Raw genomic sequence first — 21,083 nt, 5'->3', positions numbered from 1 at the left:
CGAACCCTGGTCTCTGGCGCTGTAAGGCAGCAACTCTGCTGACCACGTATAAATCACGCCAGATTGCGAATCTCTGCCTTCTGAATCAAACGCACCCTTACTTACGTGGAAACTTGAACTGATGATGAATATACTCTTTCCAACTCTTCTACTCATTCTACTATTAAAAATTACAACTTTTAAAACTATCGGTGTAGAATTGCTTGCCAGGGTGAATCTGACATCACTGATGGCGTGCCTTAAACCACCACTGTCTGACCTTCGGAGATAGTAATCTTATTGAACAGTGCCGGCCTTCTTCCAAATGAACTTTATAGACTGTTAATTCACTCCCGCGTTAGGATTGTTAAATCTCAGAGATGCACTTCCAGCAAGTAAGGGGGGAGGGGGGGGAAATAAATATAATTTTTTGGTTAATAAAATTCGGGTTAATCTGACTGCATGTTCCTAGCTGACTGAAATTTTGTCCAAGAGCTCTAGAAATGAATCCACTCAGAATACAAAATTATCACAACTAAGATTCATATCGTTAACACGAGGCTACTCGAATAATCTACTGCAAAATCCTCGCAGCTTAATAAAATAATATTCAGTGATAACATTTGATTGTCAGCGGCAAAAAGCTGTATCTTGTTTTTAAAAAAAAGAGTCGCCACATGGTATTAGTTATTCCTTTCACGAACTGGCAATGGTTGTTACAGTTAGAGTGTATTTGAAGGACATAATTATTTTTATTATGTCGTGGACATGGTCTACTGTGTATCAAAGGTAAAGTTGCTGTCAGCTATATATATATCCAACTCATCACTTGATGTACTTTGCATACAAATCATTTACCTTCAATGCACACTGTTTCTTTGATGCAAACTAACAAGATGCCTCTGAACTGTTGGAGAATGTACTTGTAAATTGACCTGTAAATAGTAGGTATTCAGACTTATATGTTAAACATTGTTCTGTGTACTGTGTTAATGAAACCTAACAATATATCATTAGACTCCAATGTTTGTTTGTTTTTTAACTTTCTGCTAATTACTAACATCATTTGTCAAACATTTCCAGAGAGATTTAGTGAGGATTAACTTTCACGATATTTAAATGCTCTAATTATTATTATCAAGATCTATTAAATTTTAAGATTCAAGATCCTCTGTATCAAAACATTTGTGCCCAATTTACACAGAGCTCTTTGAGAATTAGGATCCAACTACTCACTCACTTAATATTTGGGTCTTTCTTGCTATTGGGAGACTAGATTATTGCCAGAGAACTTTCTTTTGACTTGCATTTGTCTGGAAGTTGTTGGATATGGACAGGTGGTCAATGGTAAGTTTATATATATCTTCAGGATTTGATATTTTACTTGCAAGATTTATCTTGTAAACTGTAAATTCCCTTACGGTAATTGTGGAGACACAAGGAACTGCCGAAGCCCTGTCCATGTCCTCCAGAGATGCTGCCTGACCTGCTGAGTTTGCTTGATGTTGTACACAAAGGTAATCGAGGGATGTGGAGATGGGGCAGATGGTTGGAACCATGTTCTTAGAGTCATGGAGTGATACAGTGTGGAAACAGGCCCATCTTGCCCACACCGACCAACATGTCCCATCTACACTAGTCGTACATGCCTGCATTTGGCTCATATCCCTCTAAACCTGTCCCATCCATGTACCTATCTAATTGCTTCTTAAATGTTGTGATAGCCTCTGCCTCTTTAATCCACATACTGCAAAAACGGCTGTTCTCCAGAGATGCTGCCTGAACTGCTGAATTACTCCAGCACCTTGTGTCTTGTTTTATTAATACTAGTGCCCTGCCTCAGATTCTACCACTCACTGACTGTTATTTGAGGGGGCGGGTGATATTTAATGGCTGCCTCTTTGGAACATAGAACAGTACAGCACAGGAACAGGCCCTTCAGCCCACAATGCTTGTGCCGAACATCAGGCCAAGTTAAACTGATCTCATCTGCCTCTACATGATCCATATCTACATGTGTCAATCTCTCTCCGTCGTTTTCAGTCTGCATCTCTTTACATCTGCCTCTCTCATCTTCCAAAATGTAGCTTCGTTTTGGACCATAGAAACATCTGCTTAGAAATTTATCCTCAAGGAGTCATAGTCATAGTGATAGTCATAGAGTGTGGAAACAGGCCCTTCGGCCAAACATGCCCACAACAACCAACATGTCCCATCTATACTAGTCGCACCTGCCTGCATTTGGCCCAAATCCCTCTAAACCTGTCCTATCCATGTACCTGTCTAAATGTTTCTCAGACGTTGCGATAGTCCCTTCCTCAACTATCTCCTCATTGTGCAACATCTAACAGCACAGAGGATTGTACTCTGCCTCATAAATTCATCCCATTATCTTCAATGGAACAAATTTCAGAGACACAGTAAAACAGACTGGCACATCTACTTATGTAGTGCATTCAATGCTCAAGACTTATAAATAACTTTTGGGCAAAGGTATTCCCTAAATGCCTTTCCTCGTTGATCATGTTCTTTAGTGGAACTAGTTCTTCTTTGTCATCCAGGTTTTCATCCATCATACTTGAAATCAACAATTTTCTTCCCCACAGCCAAATTCCTAATCCCCCAGTTGGCACTCAGTCAAACATTTACTGCTCGGCTGAACTTGATCAAAAATACAGAAGTAGTGAAAATGCACACCTCCAGATTCAGGGACAGTTTCTTCCCAAATGTTATCAGGCAACTGAACCATTTTATCACCAACTAGAGAGTGGTCCTGACCTACCATCTACCTCATTGGAGATCCTCAGACAATCTTTAATTGGACTTTACTGGACTCTAGCACTAAACGTTATTCCCTCTATCCTGCATCTGTACACTGTAGACGGCTCGATTGTAATCAAGTATAGTCTATTCGCTGACTGGATACCACGCAACAAAAAAGCTTTTCACTGCACCTTGGTACACGTGACAATGAACTAAACCTGCAAGCTTTGCACAATTAATTCCAAAGTATATTGATCGCAATGGAATTGAAATAAATGTAAAGGGAGGATTTATCTTATATAAGCACATTACATTATAGCTAGAAATTGGTGTAGATCTAAACTGACAAAACCGTGATTTTTTATGTCCTTGCTATAGCTAGATAAATACATTGGGAATAGCTGTGCTGTGTGTACTCTGTGTACTCTGTACAGAAACACTGTACTGCCAGCTTGCACAAACTCCGCACACTACCATAAATCTGTCTTCTGTAACATTCTCCAAGTCCCCACCCTTGGCTTAGACTTGCATGGAAATCCAAAATGTACGTTTTCATCAAGTTACGACTTCACTTGTTACAATCTTCATATTTGGGATTGGAAATAAACTCCATTTCCTGGAAGTGACATTTCAAGAAAAACGACCCCAAATCATGACACTGGTTTAATAAGATGAAGCCAAGCCAAATGGTGGATTTGCAGGCATTGAAAATTAGAAGCAAGCGTAGGCCACTCGGCCCGTCGAGTCAATTCCGGCATGTGTGGCTGATCTAATTGTCTACCCTTAGCTTAGTTTAGAGATACAGCATGTAAACCGACCCTTCAGCCCACCGAGTCCGCCCCAACCAGTGATCGTTGCATATTAACACTATCCAAGGCACACTAGGGACAATTTGCATTTATAGAAAGCCAATTAACCTACAAACCTGAACGTCGTTGGAGTGTTGGAGGAAACCGAAGATCTCAGGGAAAACCCACGTGGTTTGGACTCTGCTGTGCGGCACCACCTGCAGCAAAGCACCCCCTTTGCCTACCTACATCCGCAGAACAATCTCTCCCTCTGCAAATACTCTGCTTCCACCTTCCTTTGTAGAAGCAGATTTCAAAGACTCAGGATTCTCAGAGAGAAAACCTAGCCTCATTTCTGTCTTTTCATTAGTGACAGCCAGTTCCAGACCCTCCCACAACAGGTGGAATCCTCCCCCTATCAAGTCCCTTCCATACCTTCCTTCCGATCCTTCCATATGCCAGTGTACTGTCCGATTAATCTCTACCCCACTGCAGACATTGGACATTGTCTATGGAACTGGTGCGCGATGATGCTGAGAGCTCTATTCTGCGCTCTGTATCTTCCCCTTTGCCCTTCCTATCAGCGGCATGGTGGCATAGCGGTAGAGTTGCTGCCCTACAGCGCCAGAGGCCCGGGTTCGATCTTGACCAAGGGTGCTGTCTGTACGGAGTTTGTACGTTCCCCCCGTGTCCTGCATGGGTTTTCTCCAAGATCTCTGGCTTCCTCCCACACTCCAAAGATGTACAAGTTTGTAGGTTAATTGGCTTGGTAAAATTGTAAATGATCCCTAGTGTGTATAGGATAGCGTTAGTGTGTAGGGATCGCTGGTCGGCACGGATTTGGTAGGCTGAAGGGCCTGTTTCCACGCTGTATCTCTAAACTAAACTAAACTATCGTACTTGAGTTTTGCCTCGATTGTATTACATGATCTGATTCAACACCATGCAAAAGAAAGGCTTTCCCTCTACTTCGGTACACATGACAGTATCTATCTTTGGTATAAACCAGCGATCTGCAGTTCCTTTCTTTAGAGACACAGCGCGGAAACAGGCCGTTTGGCCCACTGAGTCCGCACTGAACAGCGATCCCCGTGCATTAACGCTATCTTACACACACTAGGGACAATTTGCACCATACACCAAGCCAATGCGTGTCAGAAGTTATGGGGAGAAGGCAGGAGAATGGGGTTAGGAGGGAGAGATAGATCGGCCATGATTGAAAGCCAAATTAGAATTGATGGGCTGAATGGCCTAATCCTACACCTACGGCCGTTGGACTTAACATCGCCCGGTGTGGCCGCGGGACGTTTCGGTGCCCGGGGCGGCTCGGCCGGGGGGCCTTCCATCCCCTTGCGGGGGCTGTGCGTGTCGTTTGCCTCGGTAGGGGTCGAGCTGCCTGTCCGTGGGTGCGGGGGGAAGAGAGGGGAAGTTTTGTTGCCTCCATCACAGTGAGGGGGTGTTTGGAGTCACTGTGATGGATGTTTGTGTTGGGGTCGGGTGTCCTGTGTTCTTTTCTTTTTGCTGTATTTTGTGTGACTGCTGAAATTTCGCTCGGTGTTGTGCCGAGTGACAATAAAGTGTTGTTATGTTATGTTATGTTATGTTATCACTTATGATCTTATGAACACACATCTTGACACTCGGAAACGCTTAGAAAAGGATTGAGTTCTGATTGTGCAGGAGAATTTGGGGGAAATGATACTGGAATTTGCAGGCACTTCTTTTCTGCTTTATTGTCATTTGGAGAGCACTTTGTTCCACTGAAAATGTTCAACTGTTGTGGAGTTCTCACCACATGGACGTTGAGATTTATTTGGTGCTGGAGTAGACTCATATAACATATATAACATATAACAACTACAGCATGGAAACAGGCCTGTCCGGCCCTACCAGTCCACGCCGACCATTCTCCCTGACCTAGTCTCATCTACCTGCACTCAGACCATAACCCTCCAATCCCCTCCTATCCATATACCTATCCAATTTACTCTTAAATAATAAAATCGAGCCAGCCTCCACCACTTCCACCGGAAGCCCATTCCATACAGCCACAACCCTCTGAGTAAAGAAGTTCCCCCTCATGTTACCCCTAAACCTTTGTCCCTCAATTCTGAAGCTATGTCCCCTTGTTGGAATCTTCCCCACTCTCAAAGGGAAAAGCCTACCCACGTCAACTCTGTCCGTCCCTCTCAAAATTTTAAAAACCTCTATCAAGTCCCCCCTCAACCTTCTACGCTCCAAAGAATAAAGACCCAACCTGTTCAACCTCTCTCTGTAGCCTAAGTGCTGAAACCCAGGCAACATTCTAGTAAATCTCCTCTGCACCCTCTCCATTTTGTCGACATCCTTCCTATAATTTGGCGACCAGAACTGCACACCATACTCCAGATTTGGCCTCACCAATGCCCTGTACAATTTCAACATTACATCCCAACTTCTATACTCGATGCTCTGATTTATAAAGGCAAGCATACCAAACGCCTTCTTCACCACCCTATCCACATGAGATTCCACCTTCAGGGAACAATGCACAGTTATTCTCAGATCCCTCTGTTCCACTGCATTCCTCAATTCCCTACCATTTACCCTGTACGTCCTATTTTGATTTGTCCTACCAAAATGCAGCACCTCACACTTATCAGCATTAAACTCCATCTGCCATCTTTCAGCCCACCCTTCCAAAAGGCCCAAGTCTCTCTGTAGACTTTGAAAATCTACCTCACTATCAACTACTCCACCTATCTTAGTATCATCTGCATATTTACTAATCCAATTTGCCACACCATCATCCAGATCATTAATGTAAATGACAAACAACAGTGGACCCAACACAGATCCTTGGGGCACTCCACTAGACACTGGCCTCCAACCTGACATACAATTGTCAACCGTTACCCTCTGGTATCTCCCATTCAGCCATTGTTGAATCCATCTTGCAACCTCACTATTAATACCCAACGATTTAACCTTCTTAATCAACCTTCCATGTGGAACCTTGTCAAATGCCTTACTGAAGTCCATATAGACAACATCCACAGCCTTGCCCTTATCAATTTCCCTGGTAACCTCTTCAAAAAATTCAAGAAGATTAGTCAAACATGACCTTCCAGGCACAAATCCATGTTGACTGTTTCTAATCAGGCCTTGATTATCCAAATAATTATTAGATCTGCATGAATGGCGGAGCAGTATTTTGTTTCTTGTGAAGGAACTGTTTGTTCTTGGCATTTGGCAATGTTGATCTGGCCAATGTGTATTAAATAAACATTTGACAAATTAAGTAAGGTTCTGGTGTTCAGTATTAGCTTTGTACCACTGCCATTGAACCATTAACCTTCTAAACTGTGGGGGAAAAAACAACTTGTTCTTGTTGAGAAGAAGGGAACCAGCTGATCAAACTGCTGTCGTTCCTTAAAGCAATCACCGCCATTTGTCATCTCGGAGTCTTCTCATCTCATCTCTGACCGTCTGAACAAGTGTCTCGACCCCAAACATCACCCATTCCTTCTCTCCACAGATGCTGCCTGTCGCGTTCAGTTACTCCAGCATTTTGTGTCTATCTTCGAAGTATTTTTGAAGTGTAACACAAAAAGCTGGAGTAACTCAGGGGTCAGGTAGCATCTTCTTCAAACTCCTTCAGTCTGATCCTGTCCAGACCCTTCTTCAATCTGAAGAAGCGTCTCGACCCGAAACATCACCCATTCCTTCTCTCCAGAGATGCTGCCTGGCCTGCTGAGTTACTGCAGCTTTTTAGTGTCTATCTTTGGTTGAAACCAGCATCTGCAGTTCCTACGTATTTTTGAAGTGTGTTTGGTGTTGGATTACAGGAAATGCAGCAGCTAATCTTCACATGGGAAGACGCCACAAACATGGGAAGTCGTGATAGTGATCTGATTCACTGTTTTTGTGACGTTGAGCTTGGGATACATGTTGACTAGGACACTGCGATCGACTCCGATCCTCGTAATCAAGTAATGCCTTGGGATCTTTTACATTTACCTAAATGAACAAGTTTTAACATCTCATCCGAAGGACACATTGCGTGTATCTATTTCAGTTGGTTTACTGTCTCATTCATTGAATGGTAATCAGGTAACCCTTATCCAAACTGTTCTAAAATCCCATGATAATGACAAATGACTTGGTGTAGTGCATGCGTCACAAGAAGTGAGCAGGCAGGTGCAACAAGTATTTATTTTTGTAATTAATTTATTAGCCAAGTATGTAAACATACAAGGAATTTGATTTGCCAACAGTCATACAAAAAAGCAACAAGATACATAACCACATCAAAATTAAACATAAACATAAACAGCCACCGCAACGGTGTGTGAGAATCCCCAGGGCACACGGCATAAGCAGAGACCCACAGCCATCAGTCCAATGTCCGGGCCACACACACGCACGCTCCTTCACCGTGATGTGACCAGAGTTGTACCGACCACTGTCACTCTCTCTGCAGTCAGAAAGCTGTCCGCACTCGCACCAGACTCCGGGATGTCCACATGGAACCATGTTCCTGCAAAACACCGAGACCACCGCACTCATGGCACTCCCTCCTGAGTCCCCGCCAGCGCAGGCAGCACGGCCATCTTGTTTTTTCGGCGACCTTACATTCCACACTGTGACGGAAAGCAAATAACTTTTACTCTCTTCCTCCTTTTCTCCCGCGGTCGGGACAATCGGAACCTCCGCAGTCGGGACGATTGAAGTTCCCACAGTCGGCGATCTAAACCCCCGCATCAAGGCGATCAAGGCTCCCGCGATCGGAGCGGTCAAAGCTCCTGCGGTTTGAGCTCCCACAGTCGATCCCCAACAAAGGGACCACCAGCTCCACGATGTTAGGCCGCAGTGCGGACGGAGATACAATACGGAAAAAGTCGCGTCTCCGTCGAGGGAAGAGATAAAGGTTTCCCCAACCCCCACGTAATGCAAAAACTAAAGGCACACTAAAAACATACAAGTAAACACAGTAAACACAGACCAAAACAGCAAAAGAAGAAAAAGACAAGACAGGCTGTTGGCACCGCTGCCATGTATGGTGCCAGTCATCTTGCTTTAAGAAAACAAGTGGTATTGTAGTTTAGAAATTGGGAAGTATGGTTCCAAATTTACAGGTTATTGGTGAGACAGTGCCCGGAGATCAGTGAGCCCTGGATTACAGGGAGGGGGTCACATTCCTAGAAAATGGTATGCATCGCCATTTTCCATAACGTGAAGCCACATCATCTGTGTCTTTGTCAAGAAAATCTAGTTGAAACAAAAAAAATATATTGTGCTCTTTTATTTACTTTTTTTCCTGCTAAACTCCATGAGAGCGGATGTTATTCAGATTTCTGGCTAGAGATTTGTGAATTAATTCTGCGAGGGCGTTTTCGTGTGATTTAGCAACGTTGCATTCACAGGGAGATTTCTCGGCAAACTCCCTACCCCATCGCTGGATCTGTGAGGGGAACAACTCGCTCCTGCCAGACTTTCCCCCATGTGAGTTGGGGAAGTTCGGAGGAAATACGTGGATGCTGCGCACATTTCTGTACCTCAGTTGGTCTCTAAGAATGAGTCTCATCAAAAAACATCTGCAGAACATTAATCAATATAGCTATTTGGTTTGTTTCTCTAAAGCAGTGGCACAGGCTGGCATGGTGACTGCGTGCATCCTTCAATATCTTGTCTCGTTAATTGTGCTTCTATCTCCAGTTGTGAGTGAAGATGCAAAGCCCAACATCATTACCAGGGCTCACACACATTGTACACTGGCTTCATTTACAACACAGCATGCATTTCAATGGAAAATCAGCCCCCAAATCCCACAGGAGCCATCATTACGCACCACGAACAAGTGCTTTATCAGATCACGGTGGCGCAGCGGTAGAGTTGCTGCCATACAGCGCCAGACTTCCGGGTTTGATCTTGGCTACATGTGCTGTCTGTACGGAGTTTGTACGTTCTCCCGGTGACTGCGTGGGTTTTCTCCCGGTGTGCCGGTTTCCTCCCACTTTCCAAAGAGGTACAGGGTTTGTGGGTTAATTAGCTTCGGTAACATTTTAAATTGTGTGTGTGTAGGATAGTTTTAGTGTGTGGGGATCGCTGGTTGGCACGGACTCGGTTGGCCGAAGGACCTGTTTTCACGGCGTATCTCTAAAACTAAACTTAAATCAGCATAATAGACCTGACTGTGCTTTTCAAGTAAGAGTTTGAGACCATTCACCACTTGCTACTTAAAGGATTTAATTTTTCAAGCCAGTAGCTAATGTTTCTTTTTGGTTGAGATATTATCAACATAATGATGGTAGCATAATGATGATGATGATGATAGTTTATTGTCACATGTACCTAGGCACAGTGAAAATCTTTGTTTTTGCATACAATCTACTAAAATCATACTCTCCGTAAGCACAATCATAGATAAGTACAAAAGTGTGTTTGTAGTGTAATAGTAAACTTCACTGAGACAGTACACAAAGAGTGCCACGTTTCTGGTGCCAATAAAGTTTCAAAGTACTTAAGAGGGCAGGCTTATCCTGACCTTAGAGGCCTGTTGCCTGTCTGTCACCATTTTGAAAACGGCCCTTTGTCCAGCGTCCGCCGCCATCACTGACCTCCTCACCGGTTCCCGGTCTTCGGTGTCAAGCGGGAGAAGAGCTTCGGACGACTCCAGGTGGGTTCCCGGTTCCGTGGCGGGCGAGCCAGGCCTACTGTCGAGGTGTGGCCGCGGCTCGGCGACCTGCACGGCTGAATAGGGGCTCCCTGAAGGAGCCATTAATCAAACCTATGCACAGCCTTGTGTTGTTGTTAACCAGCTCCGATGCAGTAAGTTTGTGATCATTAATTCTGTGTATTAGAGACAGCAGTGGAGAGATCTGCTACAGTATACTCCCAGGGAAAGTGCACTGTAGTTGTTCATAAACTGATAAAGCAGAGTTTCATAAAGAAAATTTCAAATTGCATCCATAGGCAACATGACTTTGTGATGTTAATGACACAATCCTAGTTACAGGAGGTGGCTATGACTTTGTCTGCCTTCTTTCCAAAAGGCCAGAATTCATCTACAGGTATTTAGATTCTGCTGCACAAAGGCTCAGCGATAGAGCACGTTTGAATAAACCAAACCGTGCAGCAGAAGGAAAACTTGGAAACTCCTCACTAAATCTCTCGGTTCAATCTTTTCTATTTACTAATCCACTTTGCTGTGCCGTCTCTCTGTATATTTGTCTAATTTGTCAGTCTTTTGTAGATTGTCAGCAGTCTGCTATCTCCATACCGCCACACTGCTCACAACTAGACAGAGGATGTGACTCAGAGACAGAAAGGTAAAGTTTTACTTACCTCTGAACCCCAGTCTGAAGCATGCATTGTCCATGGCGTACCTGTCCAGAGCCACCCATCTTTGCGTTTTGGCCAAATGCTTCCTTCACACCCTAACTGCATGTTGGGATTCTCCTTTGATGGTTCATGCTTCACAGTGTCACTTTAGTTCCAGGTTCCCACTTGTGTCACAGTGCATTTTACCATCGTGACTGAACTAATGCTCTTGCCATCTCTGTCAACATGTGCAATATCATAGCTTCATTTGAACCATTCTGTGCCCAGCAGTCTCTCTTTATTCCTATCTGTTCGTTGAACTCTTTTGACAAAAAAAAAAAAAGCAAATTGAACATTGTGACTCTGAACGGACTTCTTGTTTGGCTTATTATCCGTCTAAAAGATTGAAAATTCATCATGCCGTTATAGCGATGAGTGTTGTACCACGATGTCTCATTCACAGTTCAGCATTAGGAAGCTTCAAATGATACAAACATTCAGACTTACTATTTAGCAGCTTAGTAAGATTATACCACTCCAAAGACGTACAGGTTATGTAGGTTAATTGGCTGGGTAAATGTAAAAATTGTCCCTAGTGGGTGTAGGATAGTGTTAATGTGCGGGGATCGCTGGGCGGCACGGACTTGGAGGGCCGAAAAGGCCTGTTTCCGGCTGTATAGATATGATATGATATGATATGATATACCCAAAATAAAGTATGCAAACCTCCTTTTATTAGCAATTGTCCTTTTAGTAACCAACAGAATATGGTCACATTTGATGTGTTTACCAGTTTACCAGTTGCCAGATATGGTGCTTGTTTAGCAAGATGACAGTTTAAAACAAAAGATAGATTTCCAGTGTGTATAATATTTAATACAATATCAGATGGATAATTTAATTATTGGATAATAATTGGATAATCAGATGAATTTGGAAAACATTATCAGATGAGGATGAATTTTAACCAGTGAATAGTAATGACTGAGTATACACTATTGTAAGAGTACACCCTCTCCACATCCACTCTGTCCAAGCCTTTCACTATTCTGTATGTTTCAATGAGGTCCCCCCTCATTCTTCTAAACTCCAGCGAGTACAGGCCCAGTGCTGGTAAATGCTCATCAAAGGTTAACCTACTCATTCCTGGGATCATTCTTGTAAGCCTCCTCTGGACCCTCTCCAGAGCCAGCACATCCTTCCTCAGCTAATAATCCAAATCAAAAGTGCTAGAATGTGGATTTTAGATGGTGATACTATTTGGCTTCACTGTGAAGGGTATTCCATTGTCATAGTTGGCCAGATTACTAATGCCTTGAATTGCTAGCTCTGGTATAACTGCCCTTGAATCTGAAGCCTAGAATGAATCGGTGGAGATTGGATGAGATCAGATGGGCTGCCCACTTTACATTTTGCTCTATTAATTATTTTCATTGAAAACGGGGAGTAAGGGAATCTGTGGCAAAGTACTTCAGATGCTGGTTTACACCGAAGACAGACACAAAACAACTGGAGTAACTCAGCCGGTCAGGCAGCATCTCTGGAGAAAAGGAATAGGTGAAATTTTGGTCTGAAGAAGGGTCCCGACCCGAAACATCACCTATTCCTTTTCTCCAGAGATGCTGCCTGACCCGCTAAGTAAGTGAATCTGATCCCTTCAGATTTGTGCCAGGTAGCTGAGATTAAAATCGCATAAAGTACTTTCAGGAAAGAAGATTGGAAATAAGGGGAAGTTTGCGGATTTTAAAATATAGATGCAGTTAATTGCTGATGCGTTCACTGGCCCCTTTATATAACACCTGCATGGTTTCCAACTGTGTCGTTTTGCTTTGTCGGTGCCGATATCTCTTACTGCTTTTTTTTTTTAACTTTGCAGTCCTATTATAGCTCTCCAGGAAGAGCAACCACATTCCAGATCAAAGTGTGTCCCTCTCCGATATCTTTCTGAGACTCCTCCCCATTCCTAGTCATGCCACTGGAAGTTGTCCACTGGAGAAGGAAGCAGGATTTCTCTGGCACGGTCGCATTGGTGGGAACACCCAGAGCCTTCCCTCTGTAGCTTCACTGTTGTGCCCCCTCTCCTGTTGAAGGCGGTGGCAATAATGAAGAGAGTGTTGATCAACAAGACACGTGAAGTACTGAGCATTTGCCTGGAAAGACCTCCTTTGCTGCTTATTTTACCCTTCCCCCATCCCCTCCTTACTCCCCCCCCCCCCCACCCCCTCCCCCTTCCCCTCCCTCCCTCAACTCTTATTTCAGGGTATAAAAGGCCGACTAACCTTTGTGTAACAGAATAGCTTGATTTTTGCCTCTGAAACATAAGGAGAGATCGGGGAAAAAGGGGGCAGAACAAAACACCGAAATAATTAATTTGTAAATGATGGATATCAGTCATTCAGCATCTGAGATTACAAACATGAATTGATTTTGACGTGTGTGTGTCAGTGATTTTTGGCCGCATGAAGTGATGCTATGTATTTTGTACGGTTGTCCAAACCGATGTTTCAGTATATTGTTCACTTACATGTTTATGATTTTCCTTTTAATTTATTGGATGATCTTCGGATCTTTGGTAGGAGATTATTACTTGGATATTACGTTGTGATGGTCTAAAAAGGGAAAGAAAAAAAAAAAAGGGTATTTTGACATGATTAGCAATTCCTAGACTATGCCAAGAGTGGACCATTATAATGGTCAATTGCAATGGTGGCAATGGTGAACTTAACACCAATTCCTCTTAACTATCTGCATTTCCGATACTGCAGATCTGCTTGCTATTTCATTTTATTTATTTATTTATTTATTTATTTATTTATTCATTTGTCCTCGTAGTTAACTTATAAATGGATGCATTTTGATTTGTACAGAGTACAAGAGTATTTATTTGATGTTTGGGGTAGATAGCAAACAGAGGGAGCTTGATCTGCCACTTTCGGTTTCAAGAGGTTGTTACTAATATTATTTAATAGATTTTTTTGCCTCCAGGTAACAGTATTATTAACTTGGTGCTCCTGTTGAGAAAAAAAATCAGGATATTATTGCTAGGACACTATCTTCTAAGATGAACTGACTAAATGGGCCACAGTCATTTTTCTACCTTATGTGCAAGGGTTTGGTACATTTATCTGTAAGTATAATGTCTTAAGTGTGACAACTTTTACATCTTGTTAGATAAACGTGTCCAAGATCCCCCACGGACTGGTGTTAATGTTTGAAGTATCAGGATTCATTCTGTAATCACCGTGGATCAGTATTAACAGTGCTTATGAAGTTCTTTGAGGCTGAGAAGACCCTGGGATCCTGTGAACAAAAATGGGAATGGTATAGATAGTACAGTTATTGGAGAAGTAATGGTGAGAATCTGACTTATCATTGCCCTACTTACAAAAATAAACACTCCACTTACACAGTTGAAGATACATCAGAATCTCATGAAACCAAGTCTTCTGCCAGAGATGTTTACATTTTTCTTTTCACAAAACTGAAATTGGCAAAAAGCTGAGCATTTATTGACTTGTGTTTCACTCCTCTGTCTGACACATCTCACTTTTTGCACAGTCTATGCCCAGTTGTATTACAATACAATTCTGATTAAGAATTACAAATTAGGGTTAGGTAGTTAAGCAACTTGTTCCAGGATGCGATTTTGATTTACACCTTTTCATAAAACACAGTATGCAAACATTATATATGCAAACAGTAAATATGTGTATCTATAAAGGTGCCATTTTGTAATTGTTCATTTCTATTGACAAAATATCGGGTACACAATGTGTGTGTACCAGTCGCATAACTGTGTACTGCACTCATTCTGAGCAAATCATTTATGGTGCCGATCAATCTTTCTGTGATGTGAAAGGGACGTCAGCCTAATAGTCTTTTTTGTTAAAAGAAAGACTATTCTCAGCACTGCCATCATAAGGCAATGGAATACATCACACCCAACTGGTAAAGAGGATAGCGAAATAAAGGTCAATCAGTGAACGTAGGCCACCCGTCTTGATGGGAGATTAAATATTTGGGAAAAAGCTTTACATTAACGGGCAAATGGAAGAAAAATTACTACAAGAGAAACAAACGACACACGTTTATTGGAGTTTGATGTCATTGTGTTGAAAACGTTATACAGTTCTTGGTTTGAAAAGATTTGCTTAATTAATCTTCCGAAAGACCATGCCCTTTATGGAACTGCTACTAGAAATAGGTTATGTTAGAAATAAACATTTGTGACTAAAGTAAGAAGCAACTAATCTATCTAGAATTATTTTTTTTCAAGTTGTTTCATAAGAAGTATATGCCAATGAAATGGGCCATGGGTAAAGACTGCTTAGATCCTTTGTTATGTCCAGTTGGGAAATGCAATCTGACCCCACTCCTGTTTCGACAGCGATGGACAAGTCAGCATCATCAGATTGGCCAAGAAACCTTTGAAGTAGAATTTATTGAAAAATAATTTCACTACATTTTGACACCCACCCTGAGTCAGTAAATTGTTTAGCAGCTCTTCAGCTGGGCTGGGTGGGAAATAAAAGTGGCAACTGGAAACCTGTGTTATATTCCTCAGTATATCAGTCTTGAAAGGAATACACGTTGCGTTGCATTCAGTTTGTAAAGATCTCATTTTTAAAATAAAATCAACAGTTTCTGCTGACCACGTGCAGCTACCTACATTGAATAGGCAAATTGTGAATTACACTTTAAGTGAATGCTGTAACCAATACTCTACCCTCTTTGCCTTCCCATTGCATTGATCACAACAATCGCTGTTGCTCTCAGCTACTATCCTGTTGCTGTTTTTAGTCTGTTTGTGAGCATTGATGAAAAAGTCTGTCACTACTGTCACTCAAGGATGCAGTGCTGCCAGAGTTCACTGGAGCGCCTCTCCGGCACCTCTGTAAAACAAAGCCAAAATAAACAGCGGGGAATTTTAACAGAGGCCGCTCCGGCACCAGTGACAGCTCCGGCACCTAAAACATTAGCACTGCAACACTGCTGACACTGTTCCCATGTGTTCATTACATTGATCACTGCAATCACCGTTGCTCTGAGCTACTATCCTGTTGCTGTTTCTGGTCTGTTTGTGAGCAATGGTGAAAACGTCTGTTGTTGCAGTCACTGTTTCCCATGCATTGATTGCATTGATCACTGCAATTACCGTTGCTCTGAGCTACTGTACCTATTCCTTTTCCCAATCCGTGAGTGAGCAATGATGATAACGTTTACTCATACTGTCACCGTTAGAACATCCTTGGCTGGATATCCTTAGTTAGTCTGGACTGCGATCATTTGGTGTCGAACGAAGTTCAAAGTCTGTGCAGGATTGTTCAAAGGATTGAGCAAATGTCATCGATGTTAGTGTAAAGAACAAGGGGAATTCAACTGGTTAAAATTGTGCACAAAATCTATTTTTGTTGTTAAGTCACTTCATGTGTATTTTTATATTTCCAACAAAATATATTAGCGAGATATATTTTCTGTAGCATCCAGCTGGAATGTTAAATATTTTTGACTAAACAGCAGGATGTTGCAAAGGATAAAGTGGTTAAAAATTACCCAACCTGTCATTTATATTATAATAAGGACTAAAAGCATTGCAGTATTCATGTTCTATCGCTTAATGTTTCTGGCACACTAGGAAAAGATAACAGGCGACATGTTTTTCTCTGGTAATGTGAGCCACAGAGGAACATGTATTCCTATATCATATTTAAAAAGCACACAAAAGGCATTTAAAGATAAAACATCATTACTGCACTGATGTCCTTTCCAGCATAACTCTGGATCCAATGACACCCAACTCGTGAATATTTAAAGAGGAGAGAATATTGACATTAGAAAGCTGAGGATAATGTTGTTTGCATGGCATTGGCTACTTTACAGTAAGGATTACTTTTTAGAAATGATCTAATTACTTGTCTTCGTTGTTGATGTTTCTGTAATTGGTGATCAATATCCCAATTGGGATACTTCAATTGGTGATCTATCAGCCCATGTACCACAAACCTATCGCCCACCCTTCCCAGCCACTTGCTTAAAGTGGACAGCTAGCTCAAGAACTGTTGCTGGAAATGAACGTGTTGAGAATGGAGAAAGGACTTGATCTGCCCTACCTTCCTTCTCCCTCCCCCTGCAGAAAAAACAGTTTCAGTTTAAGGTTTCAATTGTCGGTCGTGTTGACATTGTGCAATGGTTGTACTTAGCCAGAGTGATGTTGAGTTCTCAGGGTTGGCCAGGCCATCCGTACAAGGCAAGTGTCTTTCCCAATTCTGCTTTGGACATGTTGATCTTGTACTAGCACAGAGAAAATCAGCGGCTCCAGAAATATCATCTCAGCCTTTCCATAACAGATGTAGCATTTTTAATGTGTTGTTCAATGGGGACTGCACTGTAGTCCTAATTGAAACTATTATGGTGTGTGTGATTTTGTTATTTAATTATAGTATCGTTTTTAAAATATACATCTGCTCTGGCCCCTCTTACATTGTTGTGTTCTAAAAAGCTCGTCCGTTCACTTTCCGTGACTTCTTCTAAACCAATATTATTTTGCTAGGCTTCAATGGTTTTGCTCGTTATTGCTATAAAACTACCTTATATCCAAGTTTGGAGAATTAAAATAGATAGCAGGCAACAGCAGGTTGTATAATGTGTGTATCACTGCCTTATGAAAGTACAATCACAAACACAAAGTCTCACATGGACACTGGCAACAACAAAAAAACCTATACAGATATGAGTTGTGAGAAACGTCTTGAAAATATGACAACATTTTGTTTTGTGTCTTGTTTTCATTTCTGAATACTATTTAAATGTCTGCGAGCTTCTAATTTGAACCTTTTGTTTTGCACTACCAACACCTTTTAACATTGTAAAGGTTTAAGTTATGAGGCCATCTAGAATAAGGATTTTTTTTAAAAACTTTGCGATCCGATCGATTATAATTTTAGCCTTAAATATTGAGTTCTTATGTACAAAATATACTTGAAAACTTTAGAAGACAATTGAATCCAAACAAACAAATCTCTTTTTTCACAGAACAGCTACTAATTCACTGCAATATTTTCTGCCTGGAAAGATAACGACAGTAAACTCCATTAAAATGGTGCCATTTTACTTAGCCTGTCAGGGTATTTCATTTTCGACTGGTGCTTATTTAATTTTCTTTTTAAAAAAAGTTGTTTCTCTCACCTGTCAGTGTAAAGCCATTCAGAATTCCACAATGTACAGAACAGGTGCAGAATACACACACACTCCTGACTTTTGCTTCATGGTCCCCAGTCAGAGTCCATTGGGAAAGGTCATAAGTGAACTACATGTGCAAACACACAGGCTATTCCTCACATTTGCCTTTGGTTTAATACCATGAGTGTCTTCATAAGAACCGTGGTAGATTTTAAATCTTCCTCTCTTGCAAAATGAGTTTTCTGATCTGTTGGACTGGCAAACAGAAAATAGCTTTCCCCAAAGAATGGCTCATACTAAAAATGCTTTGAGATGCATACTGAAGCTCGGTCAAATATACAAAGGAAACATGTTACTAAAATGTGAGATAAACAAAGTCACAACAACACGTGTGAACCAGAATTAAAGTCTTATTTGATGGTCAATCTACACTCCACCAAGTGTAGAGATGAGATTCCACTTAGTAGCAAGAAAACTTGCAATACCATGACAATCTCTGATTTATTGGTATTGTCATTAAATTCAGCTATCACTCTTTCACGGTATTCAGAAAGGAGAGGTTAAAATCTAGGTAGTCTTGTTAATCATCGTTCAGTATGAAGTCGGCTGATTTGGGGGACATTGTTACATGAAACATGTATTGTAACGGTTGCCTTCATTGGAAATAAAGTCATGTTGTGATATATACTTCAACACAAAATCAGAGGTGGTTTGGTAGAGAGATTACACCTTAATGTATGCCATGATTCTCAGGTCAGTGGAGATGGACATTTGACAGATCTCCAGGTGTTAAAAGCACTGATGTCATCTTAAGGTAGACCAAAAAACTATCTATCTTAAAAAAAGGCATCTGTTCAGGCTTCAAATTGTTTCTATGCTGGAACTGAATTTGACCTGATCAAAGTCACTACTTAGGTGGTAGAGCCGCCTTCTTGCATTTGAACTCTGCTTTGGTCAACTCTATCCAAACTCTCAGAGAATTTGTTTTCTTATGTGATAACCTCAAGGCCAAAATTTAATCGCATTAATGCCCATCCCCTTCTCCATTGCAGAAGTCAATCTGTGGTCATTTTCCATTCCACCAGTGAACACCTGAAGTCTAAACTATAATTACAGAAGTGATTTTTTTTTTAATAACATTATTTGTTCCATGCCTATTTTGTGCCTTTTTGCAATGTCAATAAAGTCATATGTTTAAATTTGCATGTGCTAACTACCTGAAAAGCAGCTATTTGTTTAACTATTCTTGAAAAGAAATCCATTGACTAAATTGTATAATACACATAGTCTAAAATTGCAGAGAAGTTGATGGTACATACTGTCCTGGCTGGGCAGATGTCAAAGAAATTCTTACATTTCCATATTCTTCATTCTCAGCTTCATAAAATATTCATCTTCCTTACAGAAGTTTGTAATTTGAAATGTACAGTACCTATTTGGTTGATTGGTAGAATTTAGGAATGGTGTTAGTGGATTGATCCTTTGAATTTAGTGTGTTTGATTCTGGTCTGTATACAACTGTTGGATTTCTTCCCTTTGGTTTACAAAACATGTAATGGACGTATTATTTGTACTTAAAAAAAGAAATGAATTCCTATATTACTGTGTATATTGTTTCTGAGACAATCTAAGATTCCCAGCTTTGAAATTGGCTCCTTTTTTGTGTGGCCTAGTTTGAAATTAATCCTACCATAGGGCGCAAAGCAAAATCAGCCGAGAGCCCTTTGGTCGATTTGGAAACACAATTCTGGAGCAAAAGGCTGTCTCCTTTATTGAGTGGATGTGGGATAAATGCCCAGGCTGCCCATTTCTGCCCTTGAGATGGTGAAAAGGCGACTGAAAAGCTTCAGAGATGAAAAAAAAGCAATTTATCTGTTTTTTAATTATTTCTTAAAAAGCAACATTAAAAAGTGTAATGTATAATTGTTTCCAATAAAGAGGAGACAGTTTGTTTCTTGTGATCCTGTCTTTATGTGTGTCTGATGGCTTATTTATGAGGTGCTGTGTGAGTTGCACTTTTAATTGTCTGAATTCAATATCATAAAAGGAAAGCACCACCACAGTGATCTATCTCTGTAAGCAAAGAAAAACTTTCATAATTTAAGTGAACCCAGATGATTTCTCAAACTAATAAATACATGGGATGTTTGCCTAAATTCACAGATCACATTTATATTCTGTCGGTATTTACCGAGTTTTGAATTTAAACTTCAACACTGTGGAATGTGCTGCCGAAGACGTGTTAAGTTGCATCTTACAAGGGATTAAAGAATACAAAGAATAACTGTGAAATTTAGTTAGATTAAAAAACAATTTCACACAACAGAATCTCATAAATGTCAATGACGAGCAGTTAATCTGTTGTTGTTTGAAGGAGAAATATGAATGAATGAATGAATGCTGTGAATGAATACTTTTTTTTCACATGTGACAAGTCAAAGTGAAAATTCTTTGCTTGCATACCCAAGGTATGCAAATAGTCACCACATAAAGGGCGCTTACAAAGTATCCACGCCAGGTCCCCCTTTGATCTCCCCCTCCATCACGGCAGTCCCCCCACGCCGGGTCCTCCATTGTCCGTTGTTCTTCTCCCTCCCTCACGGCAGTCCCCCCACGCCGGGTCCTCCATTGTCCATTGTTCTTCTCCCTCACTCACGGCAGTCCCCCCACGCCAGGTCCTCCATTGTTCTTCTGACTAAGAAAGTGGGAGACTGATTGAATCAGGCACCGTTTTGTCCATCTATCACCATGCCACCTATCTATCATCACACCATTTGTCTATCAAAGCCACTGCAGCGGACAACGGTTTAACTTCTCAGGCAAATGAACAGTGTGAATGAAAGACTCGTAATTCAGCAGTCTTTGAATTATGGCCTGCGATACAATCTCGGTTCACAAACTCAAAGCCCGACTATGTGATTCACTGTTGAACTGACAGGTAAGATTGCTTTCCACTAATAAAAACAGAGGCAGGGATATATTAGAAACATAGAAAATAGGCGCAGGAGTAGGCCATTCGGCCCATCGATCCAGCACCGCCATTCAATATGATCATGGCTGATCATCCAGAAT

At 41.4% G+C, this 21,083-nt stretch overlaps 1 protein-coding gene across 2 annotated transcripts in view; it reads left to right on the top strand.

The window, feature by feature from the left end:
* LOC144603532 (protein bicaudal D homolog 1-like) overlaps window positions 1-19,960 on the top strand; it is a 159,180-nt gene extending 139,220 nt beyond the window's left edge. The window contains exons 8-9 of one of the 2 annotated variants that reach the window (XM_078416859.1): window positions 10,765-10,840; window positions 12,709-19,960. In XM_078416859.1, coding sequence (XP_078272985.1) covers window positions 10,765-10,812 — 48 coding nt within the window. In that variant the 3' untranslated portion in view covers window positions 10,813-10,840; window positions 12,709-19,960. Of the gene's footprint in view, window positions 1-10,754; window positions 10,841-12,708 lie in introns of both variants that reach the window. The other variant, XM_078416858.1, reaches the window with a different exon arrangement.
* Window positions 19,961-21,083: the final 1,123 nt, after the last annotated feature.

Source organism: Rhinoraja longicauda, chromosome 20 (genome assembly GCF_053455715.1).
Source record: "Rhinoraja longicauda isolate Sanriku21f chromosome 20, sRhiLon1.1, whole genome shotgun sequence".
Taxonomy (NCBI): Eukaryota; Metazoa; Chordata; class Chondrichthyes; order Rajiformes; family Arhynchobatidae; genus Rhinoraja; species Rhinoraja longicauda.
The sequence above is the reverse complement of the archived record's forward strand: the minus strand, read 5'-3'. Positions and strand labels throughout refer to the sequence as shown.